The 22,013-nt window shown below is 44.4% G+C and overlaps 1 protein-coding gene across 1 annotated transcript in view; it reads right to left on the bottom strand.

Moving 5' to 3' along the window:
* Positions 1-22,013, bottom strand: part of SLC7A1 (solute carrier family 7 member 1) — a 37,205-nt gene that overhangs the window by 4,967 nt on the left and 10,225 nt on the right. The window contains exons 2-10 of the mRNA XM_036404279.2: positions 16,287-16,670; positions 11,373-11,531; positions 8,991-9,165; positions 7,033-7,157; positions 5,252-5,474; positions 4,332-4,471; positions 2,575-2,677; positions 657-868; positions 173-321 (exon numbers count right to left, since the gene is read on the bottom strand). Of these exons, the coding sequence (XP_036260172.1) occupies positions 173-321; positions 657-868; positions 2,575-2,677; positions 4,332-4,471; positions 5,252-5,474; positions 7,033-7,157; positions 8,991-9,165; positions 11,373-11,531; positions 16,287-16,656 (1,656 nt within the window). The 5' untranslated portion in view covers positions 16,657-16,670. The remainder of the gene's footprint in view (positions 1-172; positions 322-656; positions 869-2,574; positions 2,678-4,331; positions 4,472-5,251; positions 5,475-7,032; positions 7,158-8,990; positions 9,166-11,372; positions 11,532-16,286; positions 16,671-22,013) is intronic.

The following is a 22,013-nucleotide window of genomic DNA, read 5'->3' as shown; positions in this document are numbered from 1 at the left end:
GCAGCTTCTGCGTCTCCAGCTTCTCCTGGATAGCAAAGCTGACATCATGCCTATACTCTATGCACATCCATTTGGCCAGTGTCCCCCTTCTGATACAGGCCAACACATGTACTTCCTCCTCCAACCACCTCCCAGACACCTCTATCCTAGCTACATGTCCCAGGACATTCACCTTAAAGGAGAGTTTGGTTTTGCTTTCAGGCTGTTTCCGTATAATGAAGATGATAGTGACAACAAGGATGGCGGCAATAATCTGTACAGTGTTTATCAGAATGTTTGGCTCAAGGGAAGTCAGGATACAGATACCCACAATAAGGAAACCTGTGAACAGACACCAAAGGTTACTGATTTTTTTTTTTTAAGATACAGGGAAAACCCAAGAACAAATCATAAGCAGGCAAAGCCGAGTCTGAAAGCTCACAAACAAAACAGCGACTCACAAAAACCTAACCATAACAGATATGCCTTTCCCACTATACAACCCCACACACTCCATCCGTGGATTTCTTTTTAAGTCAGAAATTTAATCTTCAGTTATTCTGGCCATTACAAAAGCTCATCAAAATCACATCAAGGAGGTGAGTTTTCCCACCATGGTGAGTACAAAGCCCTACCAGCTGACTCATTGCCCCAGAGACACACTGCCCAGCACTCACCTAAGATGAAGGTTGAGACGTTCACCACCAAACCTGAGAATTTGGAAGGATCTGACTCTGTGGAACACAGTACGGCTTTGAGGGAAAACTTCTCCTCTTCCTCTGGCAGAAACCCAGCCTGTGACTCACTGGTGCTCACAGACTCATTGTTATCTGTCTCCTCTGTCGACCTTGCCATCTGGTATGCCAAATTAGGCTGCTCTGGCTGGTACCTAGGAAAAGGAAATGACACAAAGAGTCTGTTAGTTTGGCTTTTAAATGAGGGTACCACTCATTTAAAAGCCACACAGATAGTCATGGCTACAAGCCAGACCTTTACAGCACCACATCACATCTATACCCTTCTGCTTCAAGGGGAAATTTGAGGAATGATGTCATCATGATGTAAGCAAGTACGGCCAGCTCTTATCCCCTACAGCGTAGTTGTAACGTAAGTGTTCTAAAGTGGACAATGCTCCCTTTCATGAGCCCTGTCATCCATGTCACCAAGACATGACTGGGTGACAGGAGAAGGAAACAGCAGAGGGACAGACTGATGGTCATAACCAGGGCCATTGTGTCACCTGCGGCAGTTCAGCTCTTGCATTTTGGCACAGAGGTGGCTGAGCTAACAGCTCTGCAGCTATCACACCCTGCAGCAGCATTCCTGCTGCCCCATACCCCTCCACCCCAGGCTCTCCTGCCAGCTTGTCTGCTGCCACATAAGGAAGGAAGAGCTGAAGCAAGAATGGTTGTTGCATGTGTGGAGAGCACATTCAACAGCGCTGTGACACACAACCATGTGGAACCATAAATAAAAAACACTTTTCCAGCCTCAGCTCTCTGTAACAGAAGGTTTTGTCAAGTTACTCAGCCACAAGTCTGACTAAAGGACTGGGCCACTTTCAAAGTCACCTTAAAACTGTTCCTGTGGGGATGTGTTCACAATGAGGCATTTGTTAAACACTGAGACTTGTGAAATGCAGAGAAATCCTTGGGTCCAGCCACAGCAAGCAACTAGTGGCAGGGTCTTACAGCTTTGGAAACAATTCAGCTGCTACATCATTAAGCAGTCAAGAGGCAGACAAATCCGCTGCCAAGGTCACTACAAAATAGGCTGTTGCCTCTGCCAACCCATGATGGGGGAAATGTCATGCAATAGGTACAGCAGCTTGCAAAAACAAATTAAAAAGCCATTTCTAGCTCTGAGGAAAAGAGTAGGCTGGAAAATCAGGAAATTTAAGATGGATAGGGTAAGTTGGCAAGAATTTTCAAGGGGAAGGGAACAGAGCATAAACACAAAGCACCCCAGAACAGCACTGGCCCTTCACCTGCTCCAAGACTGTTCTTAGTTCAGTGCAATTGCTGTGAAAGCCTCCATCTGATTCTGAGTAAGTCATTCAACACACAAAGGTACTTTTCAGTAACATGATCTTCAGATTTTTTTTTCATTAATCAAGTACTGCTGTCCGTAAGGTGCCAAGCACTGAAGATTTTTAGCTTAGGTTTGGGAAGATGTGGGAGCTCAGCACTTCTAAAAGACACACTGATCCTGCAAACACATGCTCAGTTCTTTTCCTGCTAATAGATTCATCTCAAATCTCCTTTTAAAAGGAGGACAACCTGAAATGGTTGTCCATTGGGAACAAGAGTGGGGACAAGGCAGGCATCCAGGATCGCACACCTTTCCTCCCTACCCCTTGGCATAACTCCCGGGGCATTTAGAGTTGACCACAGCAGGACTGGCACAGAACAAGGGTTAACCAAGTTCAGAAGACCTCCCTGTAGATCCCACTAACAAAATCCCCCATAAAATTAAAGAAACAAGCTCTTCACATGCCTGTAGCTGGAGATGTACCCATAGAAACTATAAGGGCATCTGTCTACTGTGTGGAATTCTCTCTGTGTGCCAGAAGAGACAAAGCTTCTACATTCTTACCTCAGTACCAACACACAGGCTGCTACCAAGGAGTAAGCCAGGAGGGTCCCGATGGACATGAGGTCCACAAGATCTTTCAAGTCAAAGAGAAAGGCCATAACAGCTGTAGGAGGAGAGGAAGGTAAGAGAGAAGAAAAATCAGCAACATGGCAGAACATGCACATCTCAGCAGTGTTAATAACAATGCAGCACACATGTGACTCTTGCTCAGGACTTGGTAGGGGAGCTTAAGATGTCCCAAGAGAAGGAGAGGCAGGCCTTGGTGCATGAATACCCTAAGACTCCACAGGCTGTCCCAGCCTCAGTAGCTGAAACAATAGGAAACTTACTACAGTAAATTCCAGCCTGTTTGTCTCGCACAGCTATGTTCACCCAACTACCAACAAAAACCAGGGGTTTAAGCCACAACCTCATTGTTAGTCCCCCAGTGCAGCTGCAGCACTCCTAAAGTCACAATTATCTCCTGGAAGTAGCTAGAGGGAACAGAGGATGGGCAGCACCTTGCCCTGGTGTCTCAGCTTAGCTGGGTTGCAATCAGGCTTGTGCATGCAGTGGGACCAAGCATCAAAGAGGACATCTTGAAGTAGCAGGTGTCATCACAGGGATTTTCAGAAAAAGGCTGCCATTCCTTAGGGACTACCCTGCTTACACCCCTTACCAGGTAACCCTGGTTGTACAGGAATTTGTATAGGGCTTTCAGAAGGCAAATAAGTGGATAAAAGACACACAGTCAGACATCAGGTGGCACCAACAGACATATGAGAGTGTAGGGACCTCAGAGCCAAGCCTGGCCCCACTCAGCCTTAATGTACAACCTGGAGCCCAACAGCCAGCCCAACCTTTAAACTCAGCTGGCAAATGCTGTCCCTGCACCCTGGGTTTTGGTCACAGGCACTATGAACCACTTGGATGAGACCACAAAGTTGTTTGTTTTTTTTACTTTATATTGCTCTTTTTTCTACCCCACTATGGTCTGGACCCAAACACACCTGAAGAGGAAGGTGTGGGAGAAGGAAGCTCTGTGAGTCCCAGCAGCAGGAGCTGAGCCCTTTCACAGAAGCTCAGAGCCCAGGGAAGCAGTCTGGGACAACTCCCCACCAAAGGTGGCACATTCTTGTACCCACAGCTCATCCTATACTTGCAGCAGAAAGTAAAGCGGAAGCAGCAAGGCTGCTCTCCTCTTTGCCAGGCATCATGAGGAAGGGGGTGGCTGCAAGAACAGGGTAAGCTGCTCATCCTTGCTAAGAGGTTTAATTCCCATATTTCTGGCAGGCCAGGAGAAGGAAGGAAGAACAGGATGGCTGCCAGCTGTGACTAACTGATTAACAAATGCCAGTGCCATAGGGGCCATCTGCTTGTCTCCGGCTGCTCTGGCATCTTCTGCAGAGCTGCTACCCACAGGCAGTGCAGTGTCTCCAGCCGAGCCAGGCCAACAGCCACAAGGATGCTGGGGCACCACTGGCTGCTACCTTGCAGGGCGTTAATTACTTTCAAGGCTGGCTGAGCAGAAGAAGGTAGTTCCTGGCAGGAGACAGGACTGTAAGCAATGAGCTCTGAGAAAGAGGGACAAGCACACAGCAAGCTTCTCATGCTCACCAGACTCCCCAGGGCATGCCCTGGAAATCCAGGACACCCTCTGGGATGCTGTATTCTGCAATATCCAATTAGTAAGTGGGCTAGAGTCAGGCAGACTTATCTGCCCTGAAGATGAGCTTATGTCTCCTTTCCACACATTTGTGCAAGTCTTTGGATCCTACCTGCAGTAGCTCCTGAGGTCACCGTTGCAATTAAGGGAGTTTTTCTCTTCTCGTTGACTTTAGCCAAAAACTTAAAGAGAAGTCCATCTTCTGCCATAGCATAAATTATTCGAGGCATCGGAAACATGGAGCCAAGCAGACTACGGACATAGGAAGGAGAAATAATCTACTTATGTCACCTCCTGCTGAGCACAGGCACAAAAGTGAAAACAAGTTTATGGCAGTGTAACTATAGAACAGGTGGCCTTCATTCACTTCAGCTTCTCCTTCAAGGGCTCCCTCTGAATACCCATAGCTGGTAACTGAGGTGCAGCTCTACGATTTTGGATAGCTAAACTTAGCCATGGGGCATAAAACCAGCCTGACTTTCAGGCAGTAAAAGAGCTGTAACTTCTACGAGCCTCTGTGAGCTGCTCACCTAATTGAGCATGTCTAAGTTGATCTGAAATAGGCCTTCCAAGTTCAAGAGGTGAAAAGTTCTGCCTCCAGCCTGCCCTGCCTCCCATCCAGATGGCTGTCCTGCAGGTAACCTGCAGACAGATGGCCCTGGATATGGTAAGCCCCATGTGCTCCTGAAGATGCACCCTGCACCACCTGACACAAGTCTGCTCTCCACCCAGCAGGCCAGGATGTCTTGCACCCAAACCGTGCCAGCATTGCATAGCTGCCTCCATGATTTAGTAATTCAATCCAGATTTATATTCCTGAGATGCACCTGCTGGTTTCTTCTGCTAAGATGGGACTTTCTGAAGTGATACTGGTTACCTGCTTCTCTAGTACCTACCACAGGGTGAAATCTAGTCCTTTTGAGGTCAGTAGCCCTGAATTTCATCCCTGGTCTCCACTCCATTTCTTAAAGGAGATGGAGGTACATGAGACATGTACCTTGAGAGATGCAAAAATGAAGAGCAGTGTCTTACCTCGTAGAAAGTGCACACAAGGAACCAACAGCCACTGCATAATTGGCTCCATCCCAACCCACGTATTTAAAGGCATTGGGTAAAGGGCTATTGGTATCCAGCCGGTAGTAAGGCATCATGAGCGTCAGGGCAGCCGACACGCCAAAATAAGCCACAAAGCAGATAAGAAGAGATGCCACAATGCCAATAGGAATGGCCTTCTGAGGGTTTTTTACCTCCTCACCTAGAAGAAAGAAATTTAAATATCAACTAAATGACAAGCAAGACCTTTATCCCAACCTAGGGCAGGCATGCTGCCTGGGGCTTTCAAAGGTTTCATGGGTACAGAGGTGCTCTTTGACCATAATGCTGTTGATGGCCTGCTCCATCCACTTGGGTTATCACAGCCTGTTTGCTCCCATTTCTGCTGCTCCTGTCACTTCTGACACACATTCGTGGAAGCCTTGTAAACTCAGGCACAGAAACAATCTGGATTAAAATAGTGCTTTGCCCAAAACAGATCATCCTTCTATCCTACTCCTTCTATCCTACTGATGGTGCAGACCCAAGAAGAGTTCAATGATCACAGATGATGGAACAAGAAAGTATTGTGCAGTTGCAGGGAAAATCCATGGATGTCCATTTTAGTACCATCTCTACTAGAACTAATACACCAGGACTAATACACCATAGGTGCCCATTTCTGGAGAAGGACAGAGTGCCTGAAAGTCATATGGCTCTTTGAACACGCCTCATAACAGAAGGACCTTCTCTAGTTTTTATGGAAAATTTTCAACAACCAAGCAGGAAAAAATGTGTGCAAAAACCCAAAATTCCTCAAAATTCAGGCAGTGATCAATTACAGAACAGATTTGCACTTTCCTAGTCCTATAAAACTGCTCTGAAAGCAAGAGCTCCTGAGGTACAGCATTTCAACAGGATGAACTGATAAACACAGATCCATACACCTACAAGTCAAAAGTAGATGAATGTTTCTCCCACAAGGAGAAGCTCCAGGGCTGGCTGGAGTAATGGAGCCAACACTTCTCCAGCTCCTTGCTTGGAAGACACGGTAAATCTTTATCTGTCTGTGATGATTCCGTTCTCCCTCTGCTCCAACCGTTCTTGCCAAATGTGAAATTAAGGATAATCCTTTCTTCAGGAAATTAAGATTCATCTTAGCTCCAAGAATTATGACCATGCTGATAGCTTCTCTCTCAAAATGAGACCTCGTAACCTTGACATGTAAAATCTCCTGATTCTAAAGCACAGCTCTAGGGTACAGTTTACTCCCCAGAGGCTTCCTCTTTCTCTGGATCTTTAAAATACTCCAAGCCATCAGAGCTTCTTCAGCTGAAGGCACTGAAGAACACTGTTCCAGAATAACCTGTTGATTAAAGTATCATCTACAATTAGAGGCTCTAACCCATACCAGACATGTGAACCTGGGCCTTCCCTGTTTGCCTAGCTGGAAAACCTGAACATCTGACCTGGTTGTGTCATCACTGACCATCCACTAGCTTGGGCCCTGAAGGCAAAGAAGGGAGGAAGCTCATGGTTATACAGTTTATCTGTGTGCTACAGCAGCTAGAAGTTAGCACTAAGGCACTCAGGAACTCGAACAAATGTAGCACTTTCACTATTAGGAGCAACTGAGCCAAAAGCCTATTTTGAGCTGAGGTTTAGAGGGACAACAAATGTGGTGTCCTGAATTCCCTATTATCTGTGCTCTCCAATGTTACTGAAAGTCGATCTACCGGCAGCCAGGTTCATAACCACAATGAAGACATCTTCCCTCTTACCTGTAGTAGCAATACAGTCAAATCCCACAAAAGCATAAAAACACGTGGCTGCCCCTGAGAGGACTCCTTTCCATCCATAGGGCATAAACCCTCCAACACCGTAGAGCTTTTCTTCCTGTGTTTGACTGAAAGGCATGGCACTGGGTTAGAAGTGATCCTGCCTAGCTGGGAGTCACAAAGCTATTCACACAGCTCATAACAAAATCCAAAGCCAAAGTTTGAAGAAGCAGGCTCTCCCTTTCATATGCTAGCATACCAGGCATAATGCTAAGCCCTACCCACTGCTGAGCTTTGACTGGCCTGCAACAGCCTGGGGAAGGCATGGAATAAAAATGGTTCATGATTTGCTCCCACCACCTTTTCTATGGGGTGGATAAAAATGTCTTGGCTAAGACAAGGAGAAAATAGCATGAACATTAAAAATAATTTCCTAACATTACTGCATGTGTGCAGATACATATATTCATTTGAACAGAAGCTTTTGGAAAAGCTGAAAACTGAGAAACATGCAAACCATCCACTTTTTACTTTAGATACTTAGATAAAAGGTAGGTGAGTAGACATAAGAAAGGAATGCAGGGTGCCGTGATGGTTTAAAATCCACCCCATCTTCTCAAATTCCATGTGACAAGTTCATACCCAAACCATTCCTGTAACCGTGAGAGAGAAGTGGAGCCTGGATCCCTGACACACCAGCTGCTTTGCTGAGCCTTAACCAAAGTTCATTCAAGTCAACAGACAAACACAGGCTGATCCCAGAGCACTGTGGATTGCAACCCCATATCCATGTGCCTTGTGTTGAGTGATATAACAAGCACACCCTTCAGTTCAAGTGACTTAGGTAACTTTTTCAGTGAAAAGTCTTTGTAAAGATGAATTAAGGCAGTTAAACAAAACTAAATCCCAAATCTGCAAGTCTTCTCACATATCTGAACTCTCTCATAGAAGCTCTGCTGAGACTTAGATGAAATCTGGCCAACAGAAATAGTACAACCCAAATGTGGATCACTCTGGAAATAATGATAAAATAAACCCCAGACAGATTTTACAAAAATAGTAAGTCATACAGGTCAAAGAGCTGCACTCATACTTTGAAACTCTTGCAGTAATTGCTCCTTGCATGGGAATAGCAGGAGGGAAGGAGAAGGGACCAGTCCTATAGAAGCAATTTCTTAGCAGCAGGTTGAATTTTGAAAAGAGGCTCAAGAAGTGGCTTTTACACAAGATAAAGTTGACCCACACAACACTTATGAATCTCACCCAATTTTGCCCAACTGCGCTTCCTTGCAGGCCATCATAAAAGTCCTGATATATGTGGAGATATATAAAGGCCCTTATCCTGTGTGATACAGTCTCAAACAAAAATTAATAGCTTTGTCTTACTGGTAGGCCTTGTAAGCTCCTTAATTTTGATCTTGTGTAGGATGACAGAATTTTGGCCAAGCAAAATGTCATTAAAAACAGATTTATGATATGCTTGCAGCAATGCATTAAAATAATCTGCAACTTGCCTTCATTTTATTGAGGCATTTGCAACAAGGTCTCTATAAGGTATAAAAATGCCGAAGGATGTTGCCCAAGTATTCAAACAAAGTACATGGCTATACTTGGAAATGGCTTCATACAGGCACCAGAGCCAGCCTGGTGTAGACTTGAGTAGAACACTATCTAAAGAGCCCTTTTCTCTCAACTTGGGGTTCTATATTGGTTATAAGGCTAGAAATGGTCAGTCCTGCAGCAGGGCCCATGATGACACAGCCTACTCCAAGCACTTTCAGCCCATCAGTACAGGTTGCTTTCAGCAAACACACACCAAAGACAGCTTTGCCTCCAAGGTCTGTGGCAAAGGAGGCAGCCATCCCATTCACTGGTTTTCTAACTCAGTCCATAACCCCCCATTTAAACTTGCTTTTGAAAATGCACCAGCTTCTGAGATGAGAAGAAAATATCCAACCTACTTGTCTTTGAAAAGGCTATGGCTTCTATTGTAAATGTCCTGTTCAGTCAGGTTCCAGTTTTTAACAGATCCTTTCACAAAGCCGGAGATCACGACAAATCCAAGGACAAGGACGTTGATGCAGGTGAACACTTTGTTCACCAGGGCAGATTCTTTCACACCAAAAGCTAAAAGCCCTGGGAAAAAAATGGCATAGGTCAGGTATTTCACCATCAGCAGCAGGTGCTGGGGACTCACAGACATAGCTCAACTGTGCTCATGCTGTGCTCTGCCCAAATTATCCCATCTCGTTTCTTCACAAAGCCAAGCAGCTCAGGATTCACTCAGTCAGAAGTAGGATGGGGACTTCAGCTCAGACATTATTTCTGCAGAATGTGACACACCCTCCCATCCAGCATGCCCATGTGGACCGTGTCCCTGGTAAAGTGCTTTGCTAATACACTTAAACTACTCCCACAGCCTCAAACTCCACACAGAGACCCAGAGAAAGCACAACAGGTGGTTTTCAATGAAGGAACACTGTCTTAGAGGTCTTGGCCAAATGCAGAAGTTATGGACAACACTCAACTTTCCTCAGAAACTGGGGGAAATATGAGCAGGGACCAAATCCAGGAGGATTCTACTTCCAATAGCTACTTCTAGAGCTGAAGATAAAAAAGAAGGTGACATCTTAGGAATCCTGCTCCTACTTAATCAGCAAGAGCTTTGCCAGCAAGTTCAGTGAGAGGAGGATTTCAGCTTGGTCTTAAGATCATCTATCTGAAGAAGAGCATGGCTACAGGCCTTGGGAAGCAAAATCTCACTGAGGCATAGCTTGGCTTCTCAGGTCGACAAGCTCTCTTAACTTCCTCTTCAGTTGTCTGATTTTTAAGAACTGAAACTTTTAACTCAAATCTAAGGCTGAAGGAGAAGTAAAAAAACTTCACACGGGCCCAAGTGAGAAGAGAAGCACAACACAGTGTTCTTTTACTGCAACTCCAAGGCACTTCAATTAGAGAAGAGCATCCCGTGTACTCACCTTTCCTTCTTTTAAAGTAAGAAATAAGCTGAGACAGTCATATCAGAAGAATGTTTGATATAACTGCATACCAGCCCACAAAAACTTGCAAGGTACTTTTTAGAAATCTGAAGCTCAGGACAGTGCAAGCAGAAATAAACTTGCTATGATGGTATTTGAGACTAAAGCTGCTCTTCCAGCAGCTTTTTTTTAGAAAAGAATGGTTTGCCTTTTTTATTAAAATCCATGGAATTTGCTTCATGCAGGAGCATAAAGCCACCTTATTACAAAGTAACCTTTGTAATTTTACACCTCAGCACTGCTAAAGTAAGGAGTTCTAAATTTTGTAAATTGTATCTGAAGTGAAAGTTCGGATTCGGATTTGAAATGAGAGCAATTAATATTACATACAAATGAACAAAGGGGAAAATCTCTCCCATTCAGATGTAATCCTGAAAACAGAGGGCTACTATTGGCTTCAGCAGCCATCCATGCAGTCCTAGATCCAAATGCAAATCCAAATGTCAAAGCATCCCTTGCTTATGAGACCTGTCCCTATGAGCACAGCTCACACTGAGAAGGCCATTCCAATCAGAGTGGGAAATGTCAGGATAACCTTGCTAGTGGGACACTGAAGCTTCTGCCTGCTGGAAACTGCAGAGGAATATAGAAGTGTAATTTCTTAAATTTGCCTAAACTTGGTAATGCTTTGCAAGACCCAGCTGGAGTAAAAGTAAACATTCAGAAGAATTTTGATCTTGCAAGTTGTCAAAACTTGTCCAATTTATGAACAAAGGCTTGGCACATTTTTAGAAAAAAAAAAGAAATGAAGACTGTGTGTGACACATTTATTTCTCTGGAGTCTTGTATTCATTTCTGCAAAGTGAAGCCTGTACACATTTAAAAACACCCAAAACTAAAACAGTAGTACATGAAACTGTAACCGAGTCCTCTTTCTTTTTTTCCCTCACTTTTCTGGCTCAAGGCATAAAAAATTGGCAGATTATCAAAGGGGGAATAAGGCTGATAGACTAACTGCATGAAATTCTTGTGTAATAGGATTTGTGGAGGGAAGGATTAAACTCCTATACCTGATTGAGGATAACAAGTCATCTTTTCTTTTCCTCCTTATAAAAAATTTGATTGAAGGCCTTAAAAGTGGCTCAAAAATATCAAGAATGCTCCCCTCTAATTCAAAACCTTGTAAGCAGGCTATGCCCTGTGCTAACTCCTCAGCAGCTATATAGGTCAATCCAACACTTGTAGCAAAGAAAGTCTTTAATATGTTGCTCAAAATAAATCAGGACTTCATGCTCATTCCAAAAGCAAACAATGAGATTACAGAACAAGGAGGTGCAAGACCCACAAACCCCTCCAGTGCCTCACCTGTTAGGATGATGATTATCACCACAGCAAAGATGTCTGGGTATTTTGCTAGCACTCCGGGAGCATCCATCGTCATGTATTTTTTACAAAATTTTTCAATGTGCTGCCCTATGATTTCATCAAATGTCGCACTCCAGGCTCTGGCCACACTTGAGGTTCCTGCCAGAGGATAGAAAGGACAAAGATCACCTTTGTGGCTGGCACATGTTCCAAACCAGGGAGAGCCTTGTAAGGTTTTTCAATACAGAGGGCCTCAAAGCAACCTTGCATGTGCTCCCAGGTGCTGGGAGCAGCCTTTCATATCCATACCCAGCCCACAGCCTGTGTTCATGTTTGGCATCTGCTCTGATAGTAACACACACAGGTGGTGGACCTCAGACTCACCCTGAGCTGACAAGATGAGAAAAATCTTTTTAGTCTGGCTTCTTTGCAAGCCTCAACTTTGCCTTTGATACTGCCCTGATTGACCTCTTCCTCATACCCCCAAGGGCCTTTCCCCCAAACCTGGTAATTTCTGTTACCAGAGAGGTCCAAAGGTAATGCTGGCAGAAGTCCGTGGCAGCCCCAGTTAGGTGGCTGCAGCCCAGGCAGAGAGCCCTTAGAGAATCCAGCTGCCCTCCAGCACTGCAATGCTGGAGCACCAGAACCCAGACCACACCAGTGGCCAGCTCTGCACTCTGGCAACACCCAGGTCTACTCTGACCTCCAGTGCTAGAGCATCCAAGCAGGAAAAAGACTCAGATACAATTTACATGTTATCTGAGCATAAGTCAGCCTATTGCAGAATGCTAGGGATGACCACAGCAAGTGGAACAGCTCCTGCCTGCAGCAAGTGCTCAGGCTTCGCCCTCTGGGGCTGCTTTTTGTTTCTGTTTGAGTGCATCCAACTACGTGCAGCTTGCTGGGGTGAGAACTGAACCTGGGGTCTCAGGACAAGCAAGCTAGGGACAGTGTCTGTGCCATAAAAGTAATTTTAGAGGACTGAAATAGTAACAACAAAGAGCTACCACCAGACAGGGGCAGCATTCTGTGAAATAAGTAGGCTTGGATAAAAGCCAACTTCTCCCTCTCCTGTGTTAACATGGCTACTGGTACACTCCCAATGTCTCATACAGTACATAGACTGTATATAACAGCATCTAATTGCATATCATAATTATTTCTGTATATAATTACCTAGTTAAAGAAAGACCTTGTCTTGGTTTTGGCTTGCAGAGCAGCTCCTCAGAGGATGCCATCAGGGGCCCCTTTCCACCCAGAACAGTCTGTCCTACCACACTCACCTGTGAGTGGGTGTTCAGGTCCCAACTCCAGCACCTGCAATCCTGTCAAACAATGTCTGTGCTCACCCACAGCCAAATCCTCTGCAGCAGTGGTGGGCAGCACCTGCAGCACAGCTGGGAACACTCACCTGCCCAATTCAGCTTTGCAACAGCATAAAAATTAAGCTGCAGAACAGACCTGTTGGGAGACTCTTCTGTTCACCAAGACAGAAAAGTGCACAGTGTGAACACACCTTTAAAGAGTTTGGACATCGCTGCCATCAATTTAATCTTGAGAAATTGCAAAAGTTATCATACACCACATTACAATTTTTCAAGTTAGCTTTGGCACGATTTGAGGAAAAAGACTATTTTAGTGCTATTTTTTGTCCTAGCTCTAATATTTTACATTCTAGGACAGGAACACCCAGCTCCTGCATGTGTTATATTAGATGCCAGCTGCTTCAATGCCAGTTCCACATAACTATCACCCATTTATCCAGAACTCTCTGTAACCAACAGGCTTGAGGGAGCAGGGGGAATCTGACATTCTTTCAACAACACAGACACCTGGATAATATCTTGCTGTTATTAGAGAGCACAGTGCAAAGACATTCATCTTGTACCTAGGAGGATTTACCCAGTTCTGGGTCAGCATAGCCTCACCAGAGCAGATTTGGCTCCTGCCTACAGCATACAGCTCCCAGGAGAACTGCAGAGCTCAGGTGCTGGGCTCGCTGCAGGAACAGGCATGGGCAAGGAGGTCACCAAGTGCCAGGAAACCCCAGCAGCACCTACTGAACAGAGATGCTGTTACTCATCATACTACCAGTTCCCACCAGTTTCTAGTTCCTGAAATGCATCCCACAATCTGGCACAGTTCCCCAAACCCACATCATCCCGGAAGAAAGTTCACATCAGATCCTGGTCCTGGACACCTTTCTCCTTCTCTCTAGACCGTAACTGTTAAGTTGCATGCCCATTTATTTCTCATCGCCCACCTCCAAGACTCCACACAAGCCTTCCCCCAAGTCAAGTCACTTCAATTAATTAAAAGTTACTGGCCACTCATCCTTGGGACTCCAGGTTTTCTTTTACCACCCTCACAATACTTCCTGAGCCGATGTCTGAGAACCTCAGCATGAAAACACCAAGCCAGCCAAGCTCTTTAGAGATGCACATTTTTGATGCACTGCTTGGCATTTTCTCAGCAAGATTAAGAAAAAAAAAACAGCTTTCTTCCCCTTTCAAGCCCTGGCTCTGAAGTGCAGCATGTGCCTGTCAGAGACTGGGAGGAATGACTGATGTCCTGAGACATTTAGGGATGCCTGTGTGTCAAGCTTTGCCCTGGTGAGGCAGTGCCCTGTCCCCACACCTCCCAGCCTCTGTTCCAGCACTGCATTAGCACAGCAGGGGCAGGGCTCCACTCTGCCTAACCCAGCTCCTGAGAGGCCAAATGGCCAGAAGTCCCACCTGGAGGGAGGGCCAACAAAGGCCCAGGGGTTTTTATGGCTGAGCATGAGTGCAGCGCATCTTGACCCTACCTTCCTCCTGGAGCTTGTATCTGAACACTTCTGGAACCCAGGCATTGGTAGCTCTGTGTGCTTTTCTATATCTTCTCCGTCTTTCACTCCTTCTTCTAATTCCCTCTTCTTGGAAGATTTTAAGTAACTAACAGGTGTAAAGTTTGTCAAGTTGGATGGCCTAAATTAATGCTGTGAGAAGTGTTCTTATGTTGATCAGATGTTGTAGTAAGTCTTTAGCCAAAGTCTCCTAATTTTTCAGAAGTTTGCCAGTAAACCTTCGTGTTGTTTTGATCTCTTGAGACTATCTGGTTGATATTTCTCCCGTGTGTCTAACTCAGAGTACAGGAACCATTATAAACACTTTCAAAAGTCTCATTGAGCGAGTTGATTGGGGCCTTACAGTGGCAGCCCAACATATCTTTCTCCTCCACGCCCCAGAAGCTGCTGGGAGTTGTCCTTGCCCTCAAGAGGGGCAATTAGTTCTGGGAAAAAAGCTGGGCAAGATAAAGAGACCTCCTACACCTCATATCCTCCCCCAGTGTTTTTCCACCTTAGCCACCCTTTCTCACAAATTATGAGAAAGACAGTTTGCAAATACACATTCTTGACACAGGACTGAAATAAAAGTAAGGAAGTTGTATTTGAACACATTCATGGATTGTATCTACTTATTTTTAACTGAATTTCCTGCCTTGTGACAATACACTGAGCAGTCAACTCTGAAACAAGAACTGAGACAGTTGTTCAAAATCCATTATGAGAGGGGAAAAAAAAAAAATCTCGGAAATACCACTCTGAGCCCAGATCCTCGGAGTAGAACATTCAGTAGGCAAAACTTTTCATTGTGCATTTGCAGAATCAGGTTTTGGGACAGCAACCACGGCTATGTCATTCATTTTGGTCGTCCAGTATCATGGTAGGAATGGCCCCAAAACCAACTAGATGAGGGCATGAAGGAGACGATTTATCATTACCTTTCTGGAACAGAAGAAAAGTTACCAAGAAGTCTGTTCAATTTTTCTATGTGTAGCCTAAGCAGAGTCCATCGTAGAAGTGTGGAAGAAATTAAACACTTACTTTTTTAAAAATTATTTTTTATCTACTCCTTGCAGTGAATGTAATTCACAAAATAGCTACAGGACTCAGATTTCTTAAGGAGAGGAGTTTATTGACTCTGGCTTTTCATCTTCTCTTTTTTTTTTTTTTTTTTTTAAGAAGGAGGAGAAGAGGAGAAAAATATTTCAGGTAACACACAGAGGAAAGCCAGCATGATCTCAGATAGGCAGCTGCTATGCCACTATGTTGTTCTTGATATGATCTTACCCTCCAAGCACCATGGAAACTAAATTCCGAGGTAATGCTTACAAATCTCATAAAATGCATTTAAAAAAACCAACTCCTTTTAGTAATTTAGCAAACAGTTGGTTTTCAGTTTAACTAGCAAGCTTTCAGTCTCAGCTGGTGGGTCTGTTGCAGCCTTAGAGGCGTGATAACAAGCAGCCTGCCCAGAATGTGCTTGAAAAGACACAAATCCTTAATTAGCAAAGTGTGGCTTAGTTTTAATGCATCAGCTGAGTTGCACAGCGCATGCTCTGAGCTTGAGCCAGGGCCTCTCCTAGTGGGAGTCAAGGACTTAGGAGGGATTTGGTTTGTATTTTCCAGAGACTCTGAACCTGCAGATCATCTCAAGATTAATTCTGCAGCACTTCACAAGACAAAACTCTTATCTCCAGATACTTTAAATAGATCCCAAAGGGACCAGAATTAATCCTTGATCAACTGTGAGTACAGGCACTCTGTATAAAACCATCTTTCCGTGAGCAGCTCCTTTCTCAGCAGAGAGGACACTCTTTAGCACCCTAGCAAGTGTGCAGAAGACAGGGGATGCCAGAGGGATGAGGTGGAGATTCAGAGGAATTCCCAGCAGCAATAAGCCCTCAGCCAGCAGCACAGGAGCCATCAAAAATGCATCCCACTGATGAGTCCTGAAATCCTGGTGAGCGCAAGAGTGAAGCATCTATTTTGTAACAGTAACACAGGCGTGACCAGAAACAAGGGTGACCCTAAACATTAGGCTGCCACCTTGAACTGAAGCTAGGATCTTGCAGCACACCCACCACACTTACCAATAACATAGGAGAGGATGAGATTCCAGCCTGTGATGAAGGCCCACAGCTCACCCACAGTCACGTAGCTGTAGAGATAAGCTGATCCCGTCTTAGGAACTCGAGCACCGAATTCTCCGTAGCAGAGTCCAGCCAGCACGGAAGCCAGGGCGGCAATCAAGAAGGAGATAACAATGGCAGGTCCTGCATTTTCCCGTGCCACAGCCCCAGCCAGTACATAGACACCTGCACCCAAAGTGCTGCCTACACCCAGAGCCACCAAGTCAAACGTGTTAAGGCATCGCGAGAGGCGACTGTCTTCTCGAGAGCAGTCCACATTTTTCCGACGAAGAAGCTGGTTTCCAAAATTCGTAATTTTTTGACACTCCATCTTCCTGTTTGGGCCTGCAAGAAAGATGCTGCCATCATTATCCAGACCAGAATACCCTCCTACATCAGCATCACTGCACAGGTACAATACTAGAGCCCTGGAACATTTCAGCAAATGAAACTTCCCACTTTCCACCTTTTTCCCCTTTTTAGGGTGAAACGTCTCCTTTGGCATTTTATCAAGACCTACCATGGGGAATTAAAATAAACAACCCCAAAGTTCTGCTTCCAACTCTCAGTAACGCTGCAAACCCTGTGCAACCCCGGGAGAGAGGTGATATTCCAGTCCAGCTCCCACCCTGCTCCACAGTCACTTTGTTCATACACAAGTGGGCAAACTAAAAATGCAAATTTTGTCTTTCAGATTTCAGAGGGGTTCTACTGTTCTGGGCAGGAGAGTACTTTAAAAGTGAATGTCCTTCTTTGCCCATCTACCACGCTCTGGTTCACATTGCAGAGAGCTTGTGGAGTGCACAAACCCTATACTACTGGGATGAATCTAAACCTGAGGACATTGCAGGGATGTACGTAACACTTCTCAACCTGATAGCCTGGGGGAACAGCTACTCCAGGACAACCTCCTCTGTAAGATGTGTTGTGCAGACATCAGATTTTCTCTGCTTTGCTCTACAAATCTCCAGGCTGTGCGCCCACAGCCTACAAGGATGAACCTCATTTTCCATCTCAGACTGCATCCTCTAGCTCCAACAGCCCCATCCTGATACCCACACTGCACCATTTAGCTGGCTTCAACAACAGGGCTTTAAAAATGTTTCTTCATTAATTATGGAAAAGGAAAAAGGTTCTTTTATTCCAATGCAATGCTGGACTGAAACATACATTTTCCAGCAGGATACACTGCACACAGACACCAATACTATGCTGAGAATAACGTGGGGGAAAAAATACTCCTAAATGCAATTTACAGTACAGTTCAGTGAGATTGGTACTTCATCAGCTCCAGCTTAAACCTAGAGTAATAGGTGGCAAAATACATGCTAAGAAACTTAATTAACTGAGGCAACTATTAAATCCATGCTTCAATTTTTTTACCACAGCATCAACTACAAAACCAAAAATCCTCTTCACTTTTCCAGACACCCATCATAAATCCTGGCTTAAATCCCTTTCTCTTGGCTATACACTAACTCCCCTACTATGAGAAAGTAATTACAACTGCAGGAACAGGGCTGGGGATTTATAAGGCCCACTGTGTCAGGAATTGTACCCCACCAACAGCTCTCAAACACGCTCCCAACAGACATGGATTTGGACAAATAAAGAAAAGCAGGTTTTAGGCCAATCTTACAAAAATCTTGTTTCATTAACCATGGGAGTTCCCAACACATACAGAGAGGGAAAAATACCTTCTCCCTTCAGCAGGAAGACACACCTAAGTCTTTACCTAAATGCATTCATGTCAGATAGTTCACTCAATCTCCTTTTCACCTGAGCCTTACCCAAATCCATATCAGCCAGGATTGCTTTTAGCTGGACAACTGCCCACCTCCCTAAAGTTGGGACAGAGCAGTCACAAACTTTGAACTGGGTTAAACAGACAAGAAGATTGTGGTACTGCAGTGTCTCCTATGAACTCTGCTGCTCTCTAGGATGCTACCTAACAACAATGGTAGACCTTTCACTTCCTACACAGCCATCTACCTTAACAAAATCTGGTATCCTGCAAAACAAACATAACTTAGTGGTTTTAATTCTCCACTGAAAATGAAGGGGTAAACTGGTCCCCAATTCTCTGCATTGTCACAGACACAAACATCATAAGAAATCGCTTCCTTGGCAAAAAACAGGGCTGGGGAGGGGAAACATCCCCAGGAGAGGAACAGACCCTTAGTGCAGAGACAGAGGACCAGGGTGAGAACTTGGCAAGGTCCTAGGGTGCAGGGGGACATACAATGTATTCACTAAAAAAATAACCTAGTGAATTATTTCAAGCTTATATATCACTGGAGAGTGTCCCAGAAGAAATATATCTCAAAGCAATTTCATTTGGAAGCTCCCTTGGGCCTATCTACAGGTGTGCACACTGTACTGTGGCCATCAAGAATAAAGCAGAACTGCTTTTTCTGAGTAATTTGCTTAGAAGAGGGGCTATTTAATTATGACAGACCTGGAAATTAAGACCAACATCCTGCAGCTGGCTTGATGCCAGCAGACAGTGCTCTTCCAGGTGAACTCCAGATTAAGATATCAACTGCCTCTTTCACAAAAAACATGTCAAAGTCTGAGCATCTCTGCTGTGAATAGAATACTTCCTATAGCCTTTAGGTAACAAACAGGGAGTCTGCAATGCAGCCATCTTCTGTGGCCCTCACACACAGAACTGTCATTCATCTTACAGGCACCACTGATCACCACCCAAGCCTCTCTTACATGTTTTCTTTGCTTTTGAAACAGCAGGTACCAAATCAACCTTTTACTTTCAATGATATTCACTGTCACTTAACAAAGAGACCTTCAGTGAAGACAGGTGGAATTTTTTTCAGGAGAACAATCTTTTGGTTTAGCAGGATGCAGTACAGAGTCATTACACCTCTGCCCAAAACCTTCTGTGTATCATTTGTTATCTTTGCAAGTGTATCAAAGGGTGATTTTGGCAGAGATTATGATTTTTCCCCTCCTTAGAAGTTGGATCCAGCTGTGATTTCGCCTTCTGAAACAGTCATCCTTGACTTTGAAGTGACCCTTTGTTCTGGGGTGGTTCCACTCCCAGCCTCACTTGAAAAGATGAGCCTTTTTTTTGAATGCATAGTCAGTATTCCTGTGGCATAGTGCAGTCCTAATAACATAAAACAATATAAATTATTCCAGAAATGTTTCCAGATGGTACCAAACCACCTTCAAGCTGAGGAAATTTGAATCTGAATGAATATAGATGAGTTTTGTTCTGCACATGCTTAGCTCTGCTTTCTCTGATGAGAAACACTGAGCTGGAAGTCCCAGCCACTCAGACCCTGGGTAGGACATGGTTTCACCCCAAGACCTTGAGTATCTCCATGTTCTGGCTGGAGCCGAGGTCTTTGGGACTGGTGGGAAGCAAGGACACACCCAGGTAGCCTAGCAGGGTGGACCCCAGGCCAGGGGCCACATCCTTGGGTGAATCCTGTCCCACCAAAGTCAAAGGCAAAGCTCCCACCAACTTCAATAGTCCAACTGCTACTGGTGTTTTATTTACAGTGCATTTTATGTTTATTACTTTTGTTCCCTGTCCAACTTTTTGTGTCTTGACTCTATTGTATTTTCAAATAAAATAAGATATTCTTCCTCCTTTTATCTAACAGTTAACATACCTATTATATCAGGTTGATAGATTTCCTTCCCCATTCCTCAAACCCATAAGAAAATAAGCAATCTGCCATGTGGTTGACAGCAAGAAGTAAACCATAATAAACATCTGTCCAGCTAAACATAAAACACCATGTGTAAAAATAAGCTGACAGGGCACCATTTTACATAAGCAATACTATCACCTCCTCAACAATTACAAGTTGTTTCAGCTTCTGAAAAGCCACCCCTTACCTACTTCAAGGCATTGCTGCTCCTGAGAATTTTCTTCTCCAATTTGCAGAAGAGCATAAAACTAAAGCTGATTAAGCAGAACAAGGAGTTTTCTACTAAAGAAAGAAGTAAACCTAAGCCTAATCTTGCTGCATGCCCAACAAAGTCCCCAGACATCTCCTTGAAGATCGAGTGAGCTGAAATCCTCATTCAACATTATCCCACACATGCTTATATCCATTGTGAAACACATGGAAATGTCTACTGCCATCAGTACCCTTCTCTCACAGCAAAGTCATGTCCTATGGACAATCTGACATTTGTTGAAGACCAAAAGAATGCTGAGGAGAAATATCCCTCATACAGCTGTATAATCACTGCTACAAGTCTGCAGAACAAAGAGCTTGCCCTGGTGCTGGTATATTTGACAATGTAGAATGGTTTTCAGCCTGTATTTTTAGTCCAAACATGGTCCCCAAACAAGCATGTAGTGATGATGCCAACCAGTTGATCAATACATGGGTAACAAACCCCTTTGGGAGCCCTTTCCAAAGGCTGGTTTTGCTGCTTCCATTCCCAAGACAGCATCATTCACACAGAAGTCCTACAGAGGAAAAGAGGTGGAAAACCTCAACTCCTACTACTGCTGTTAGCATTACAGGTATTTTTGGGGTGTCAGATTTGACTGTAGACTCCTAAAAGCAAAAGATCATAAAGTAAGGGACCAAACTACATCTCCTGAATGTTTTCTGAAGCATCATTCAGAAAACCAAATCACCAAGGCACATCAGTCCTCGGTGTGATCCATTCCAGTTTTAAGCAAGAATTGTGTCAGATACATCCTTCCAAAATGCCTTGCCTTGGAAACTCCAATATTTTATGTTACTCTGCAACAAGCAACAGAGCAGAGGCAAGATGACTACAGAAGATGCTGAGCCTTCCCAACAGATATTTGAGCACCTGTCTCTAGACTTTTAGAAACAGAAGCAAAGGATGTGGCATCAGACCCTAAGCTGCATCTGGCTATGTCCCTGAAGCAGCTCCAAGTGTCCCCATCAGCTGTGCTGGAGAGGGCAGGCAGTTTAGGGAAGACACACTTGAGAAAGATGCTGAGACCAACTCAGAGACTTCAAGTGTAGTCATTTGCAGATGCAGCTACCAGCAAAAAGGCCAGTGAAAGCAAAGGCATGACCAAGCATTATGCAAAGCTGGAAGTTATCTCACTATAGTAGCAGCAATGGCAGGGAGTCCAAGCCAAACCACCAAAGTAGCTGCAATTCTTTGCATTTGTTTAATTGTGTGTGAGGAGATGTTGTCTTGCTGAAGTATTTTAACTAGAAAAGGAAGGTATTGTCTATGAGCTGGTAAATTTGTTCCCTTATTGATTACCATTATTTTTTTTAATATGTGTGCAAATGTATGCATATATCTCAATATATATTATTGAGATATATGCATAAAATCTAGATTATGTTTGAGTGTATATACTTATATACATATATGGACATTAATGTTAAATTCTTTGCCAATTTTGTCATTAAAAATCAAGATTAGCCACTAGCAAGGCATTTGTTACTCAGAGGAAAGGAGCCAGGCAGTTAAATACAAACAACACATTAAATAAAGATAGAGAGGCATGCACAGGAGTGGGTGTGCGGTGTACACAAAACCCAATCTTTTTCATGTGCTTAAAGGCACACTGCCTGTCTGAAGGGGATCATATTACCCTCCTTTGTTGAGCAGGTCCTTTAACACCACTAGGGAGGTGGTGCTGGGGGAGCAGCCCGTTGTCACAGACAGCTGGGCATGCTGCAGCTTTCTGTTCTTCAATCTCCCGAGTAT

Source organism: Molothrus ater, chromosome 2 (genome assembly GCF_012460135.2).
Source record: "Molothrus ater isolate BHLD 08-10-18 breed brown headed cowbird chromosome 2, BPBGC_Mater_1.1, whole genome shotgun sequence".
In the NCBI taxonomy this organism is placed as follows: domain Eukaryota; kingdom Metazoa; phylum Chordata; class Aves; order Passeriformes; family Icteridae; genus Molothrus; species Molothrus ater.
Note: the sequence above shows the minus strand (reverse complement) of the source record. Positions and strands in the feature narration are given on the sequence as shown.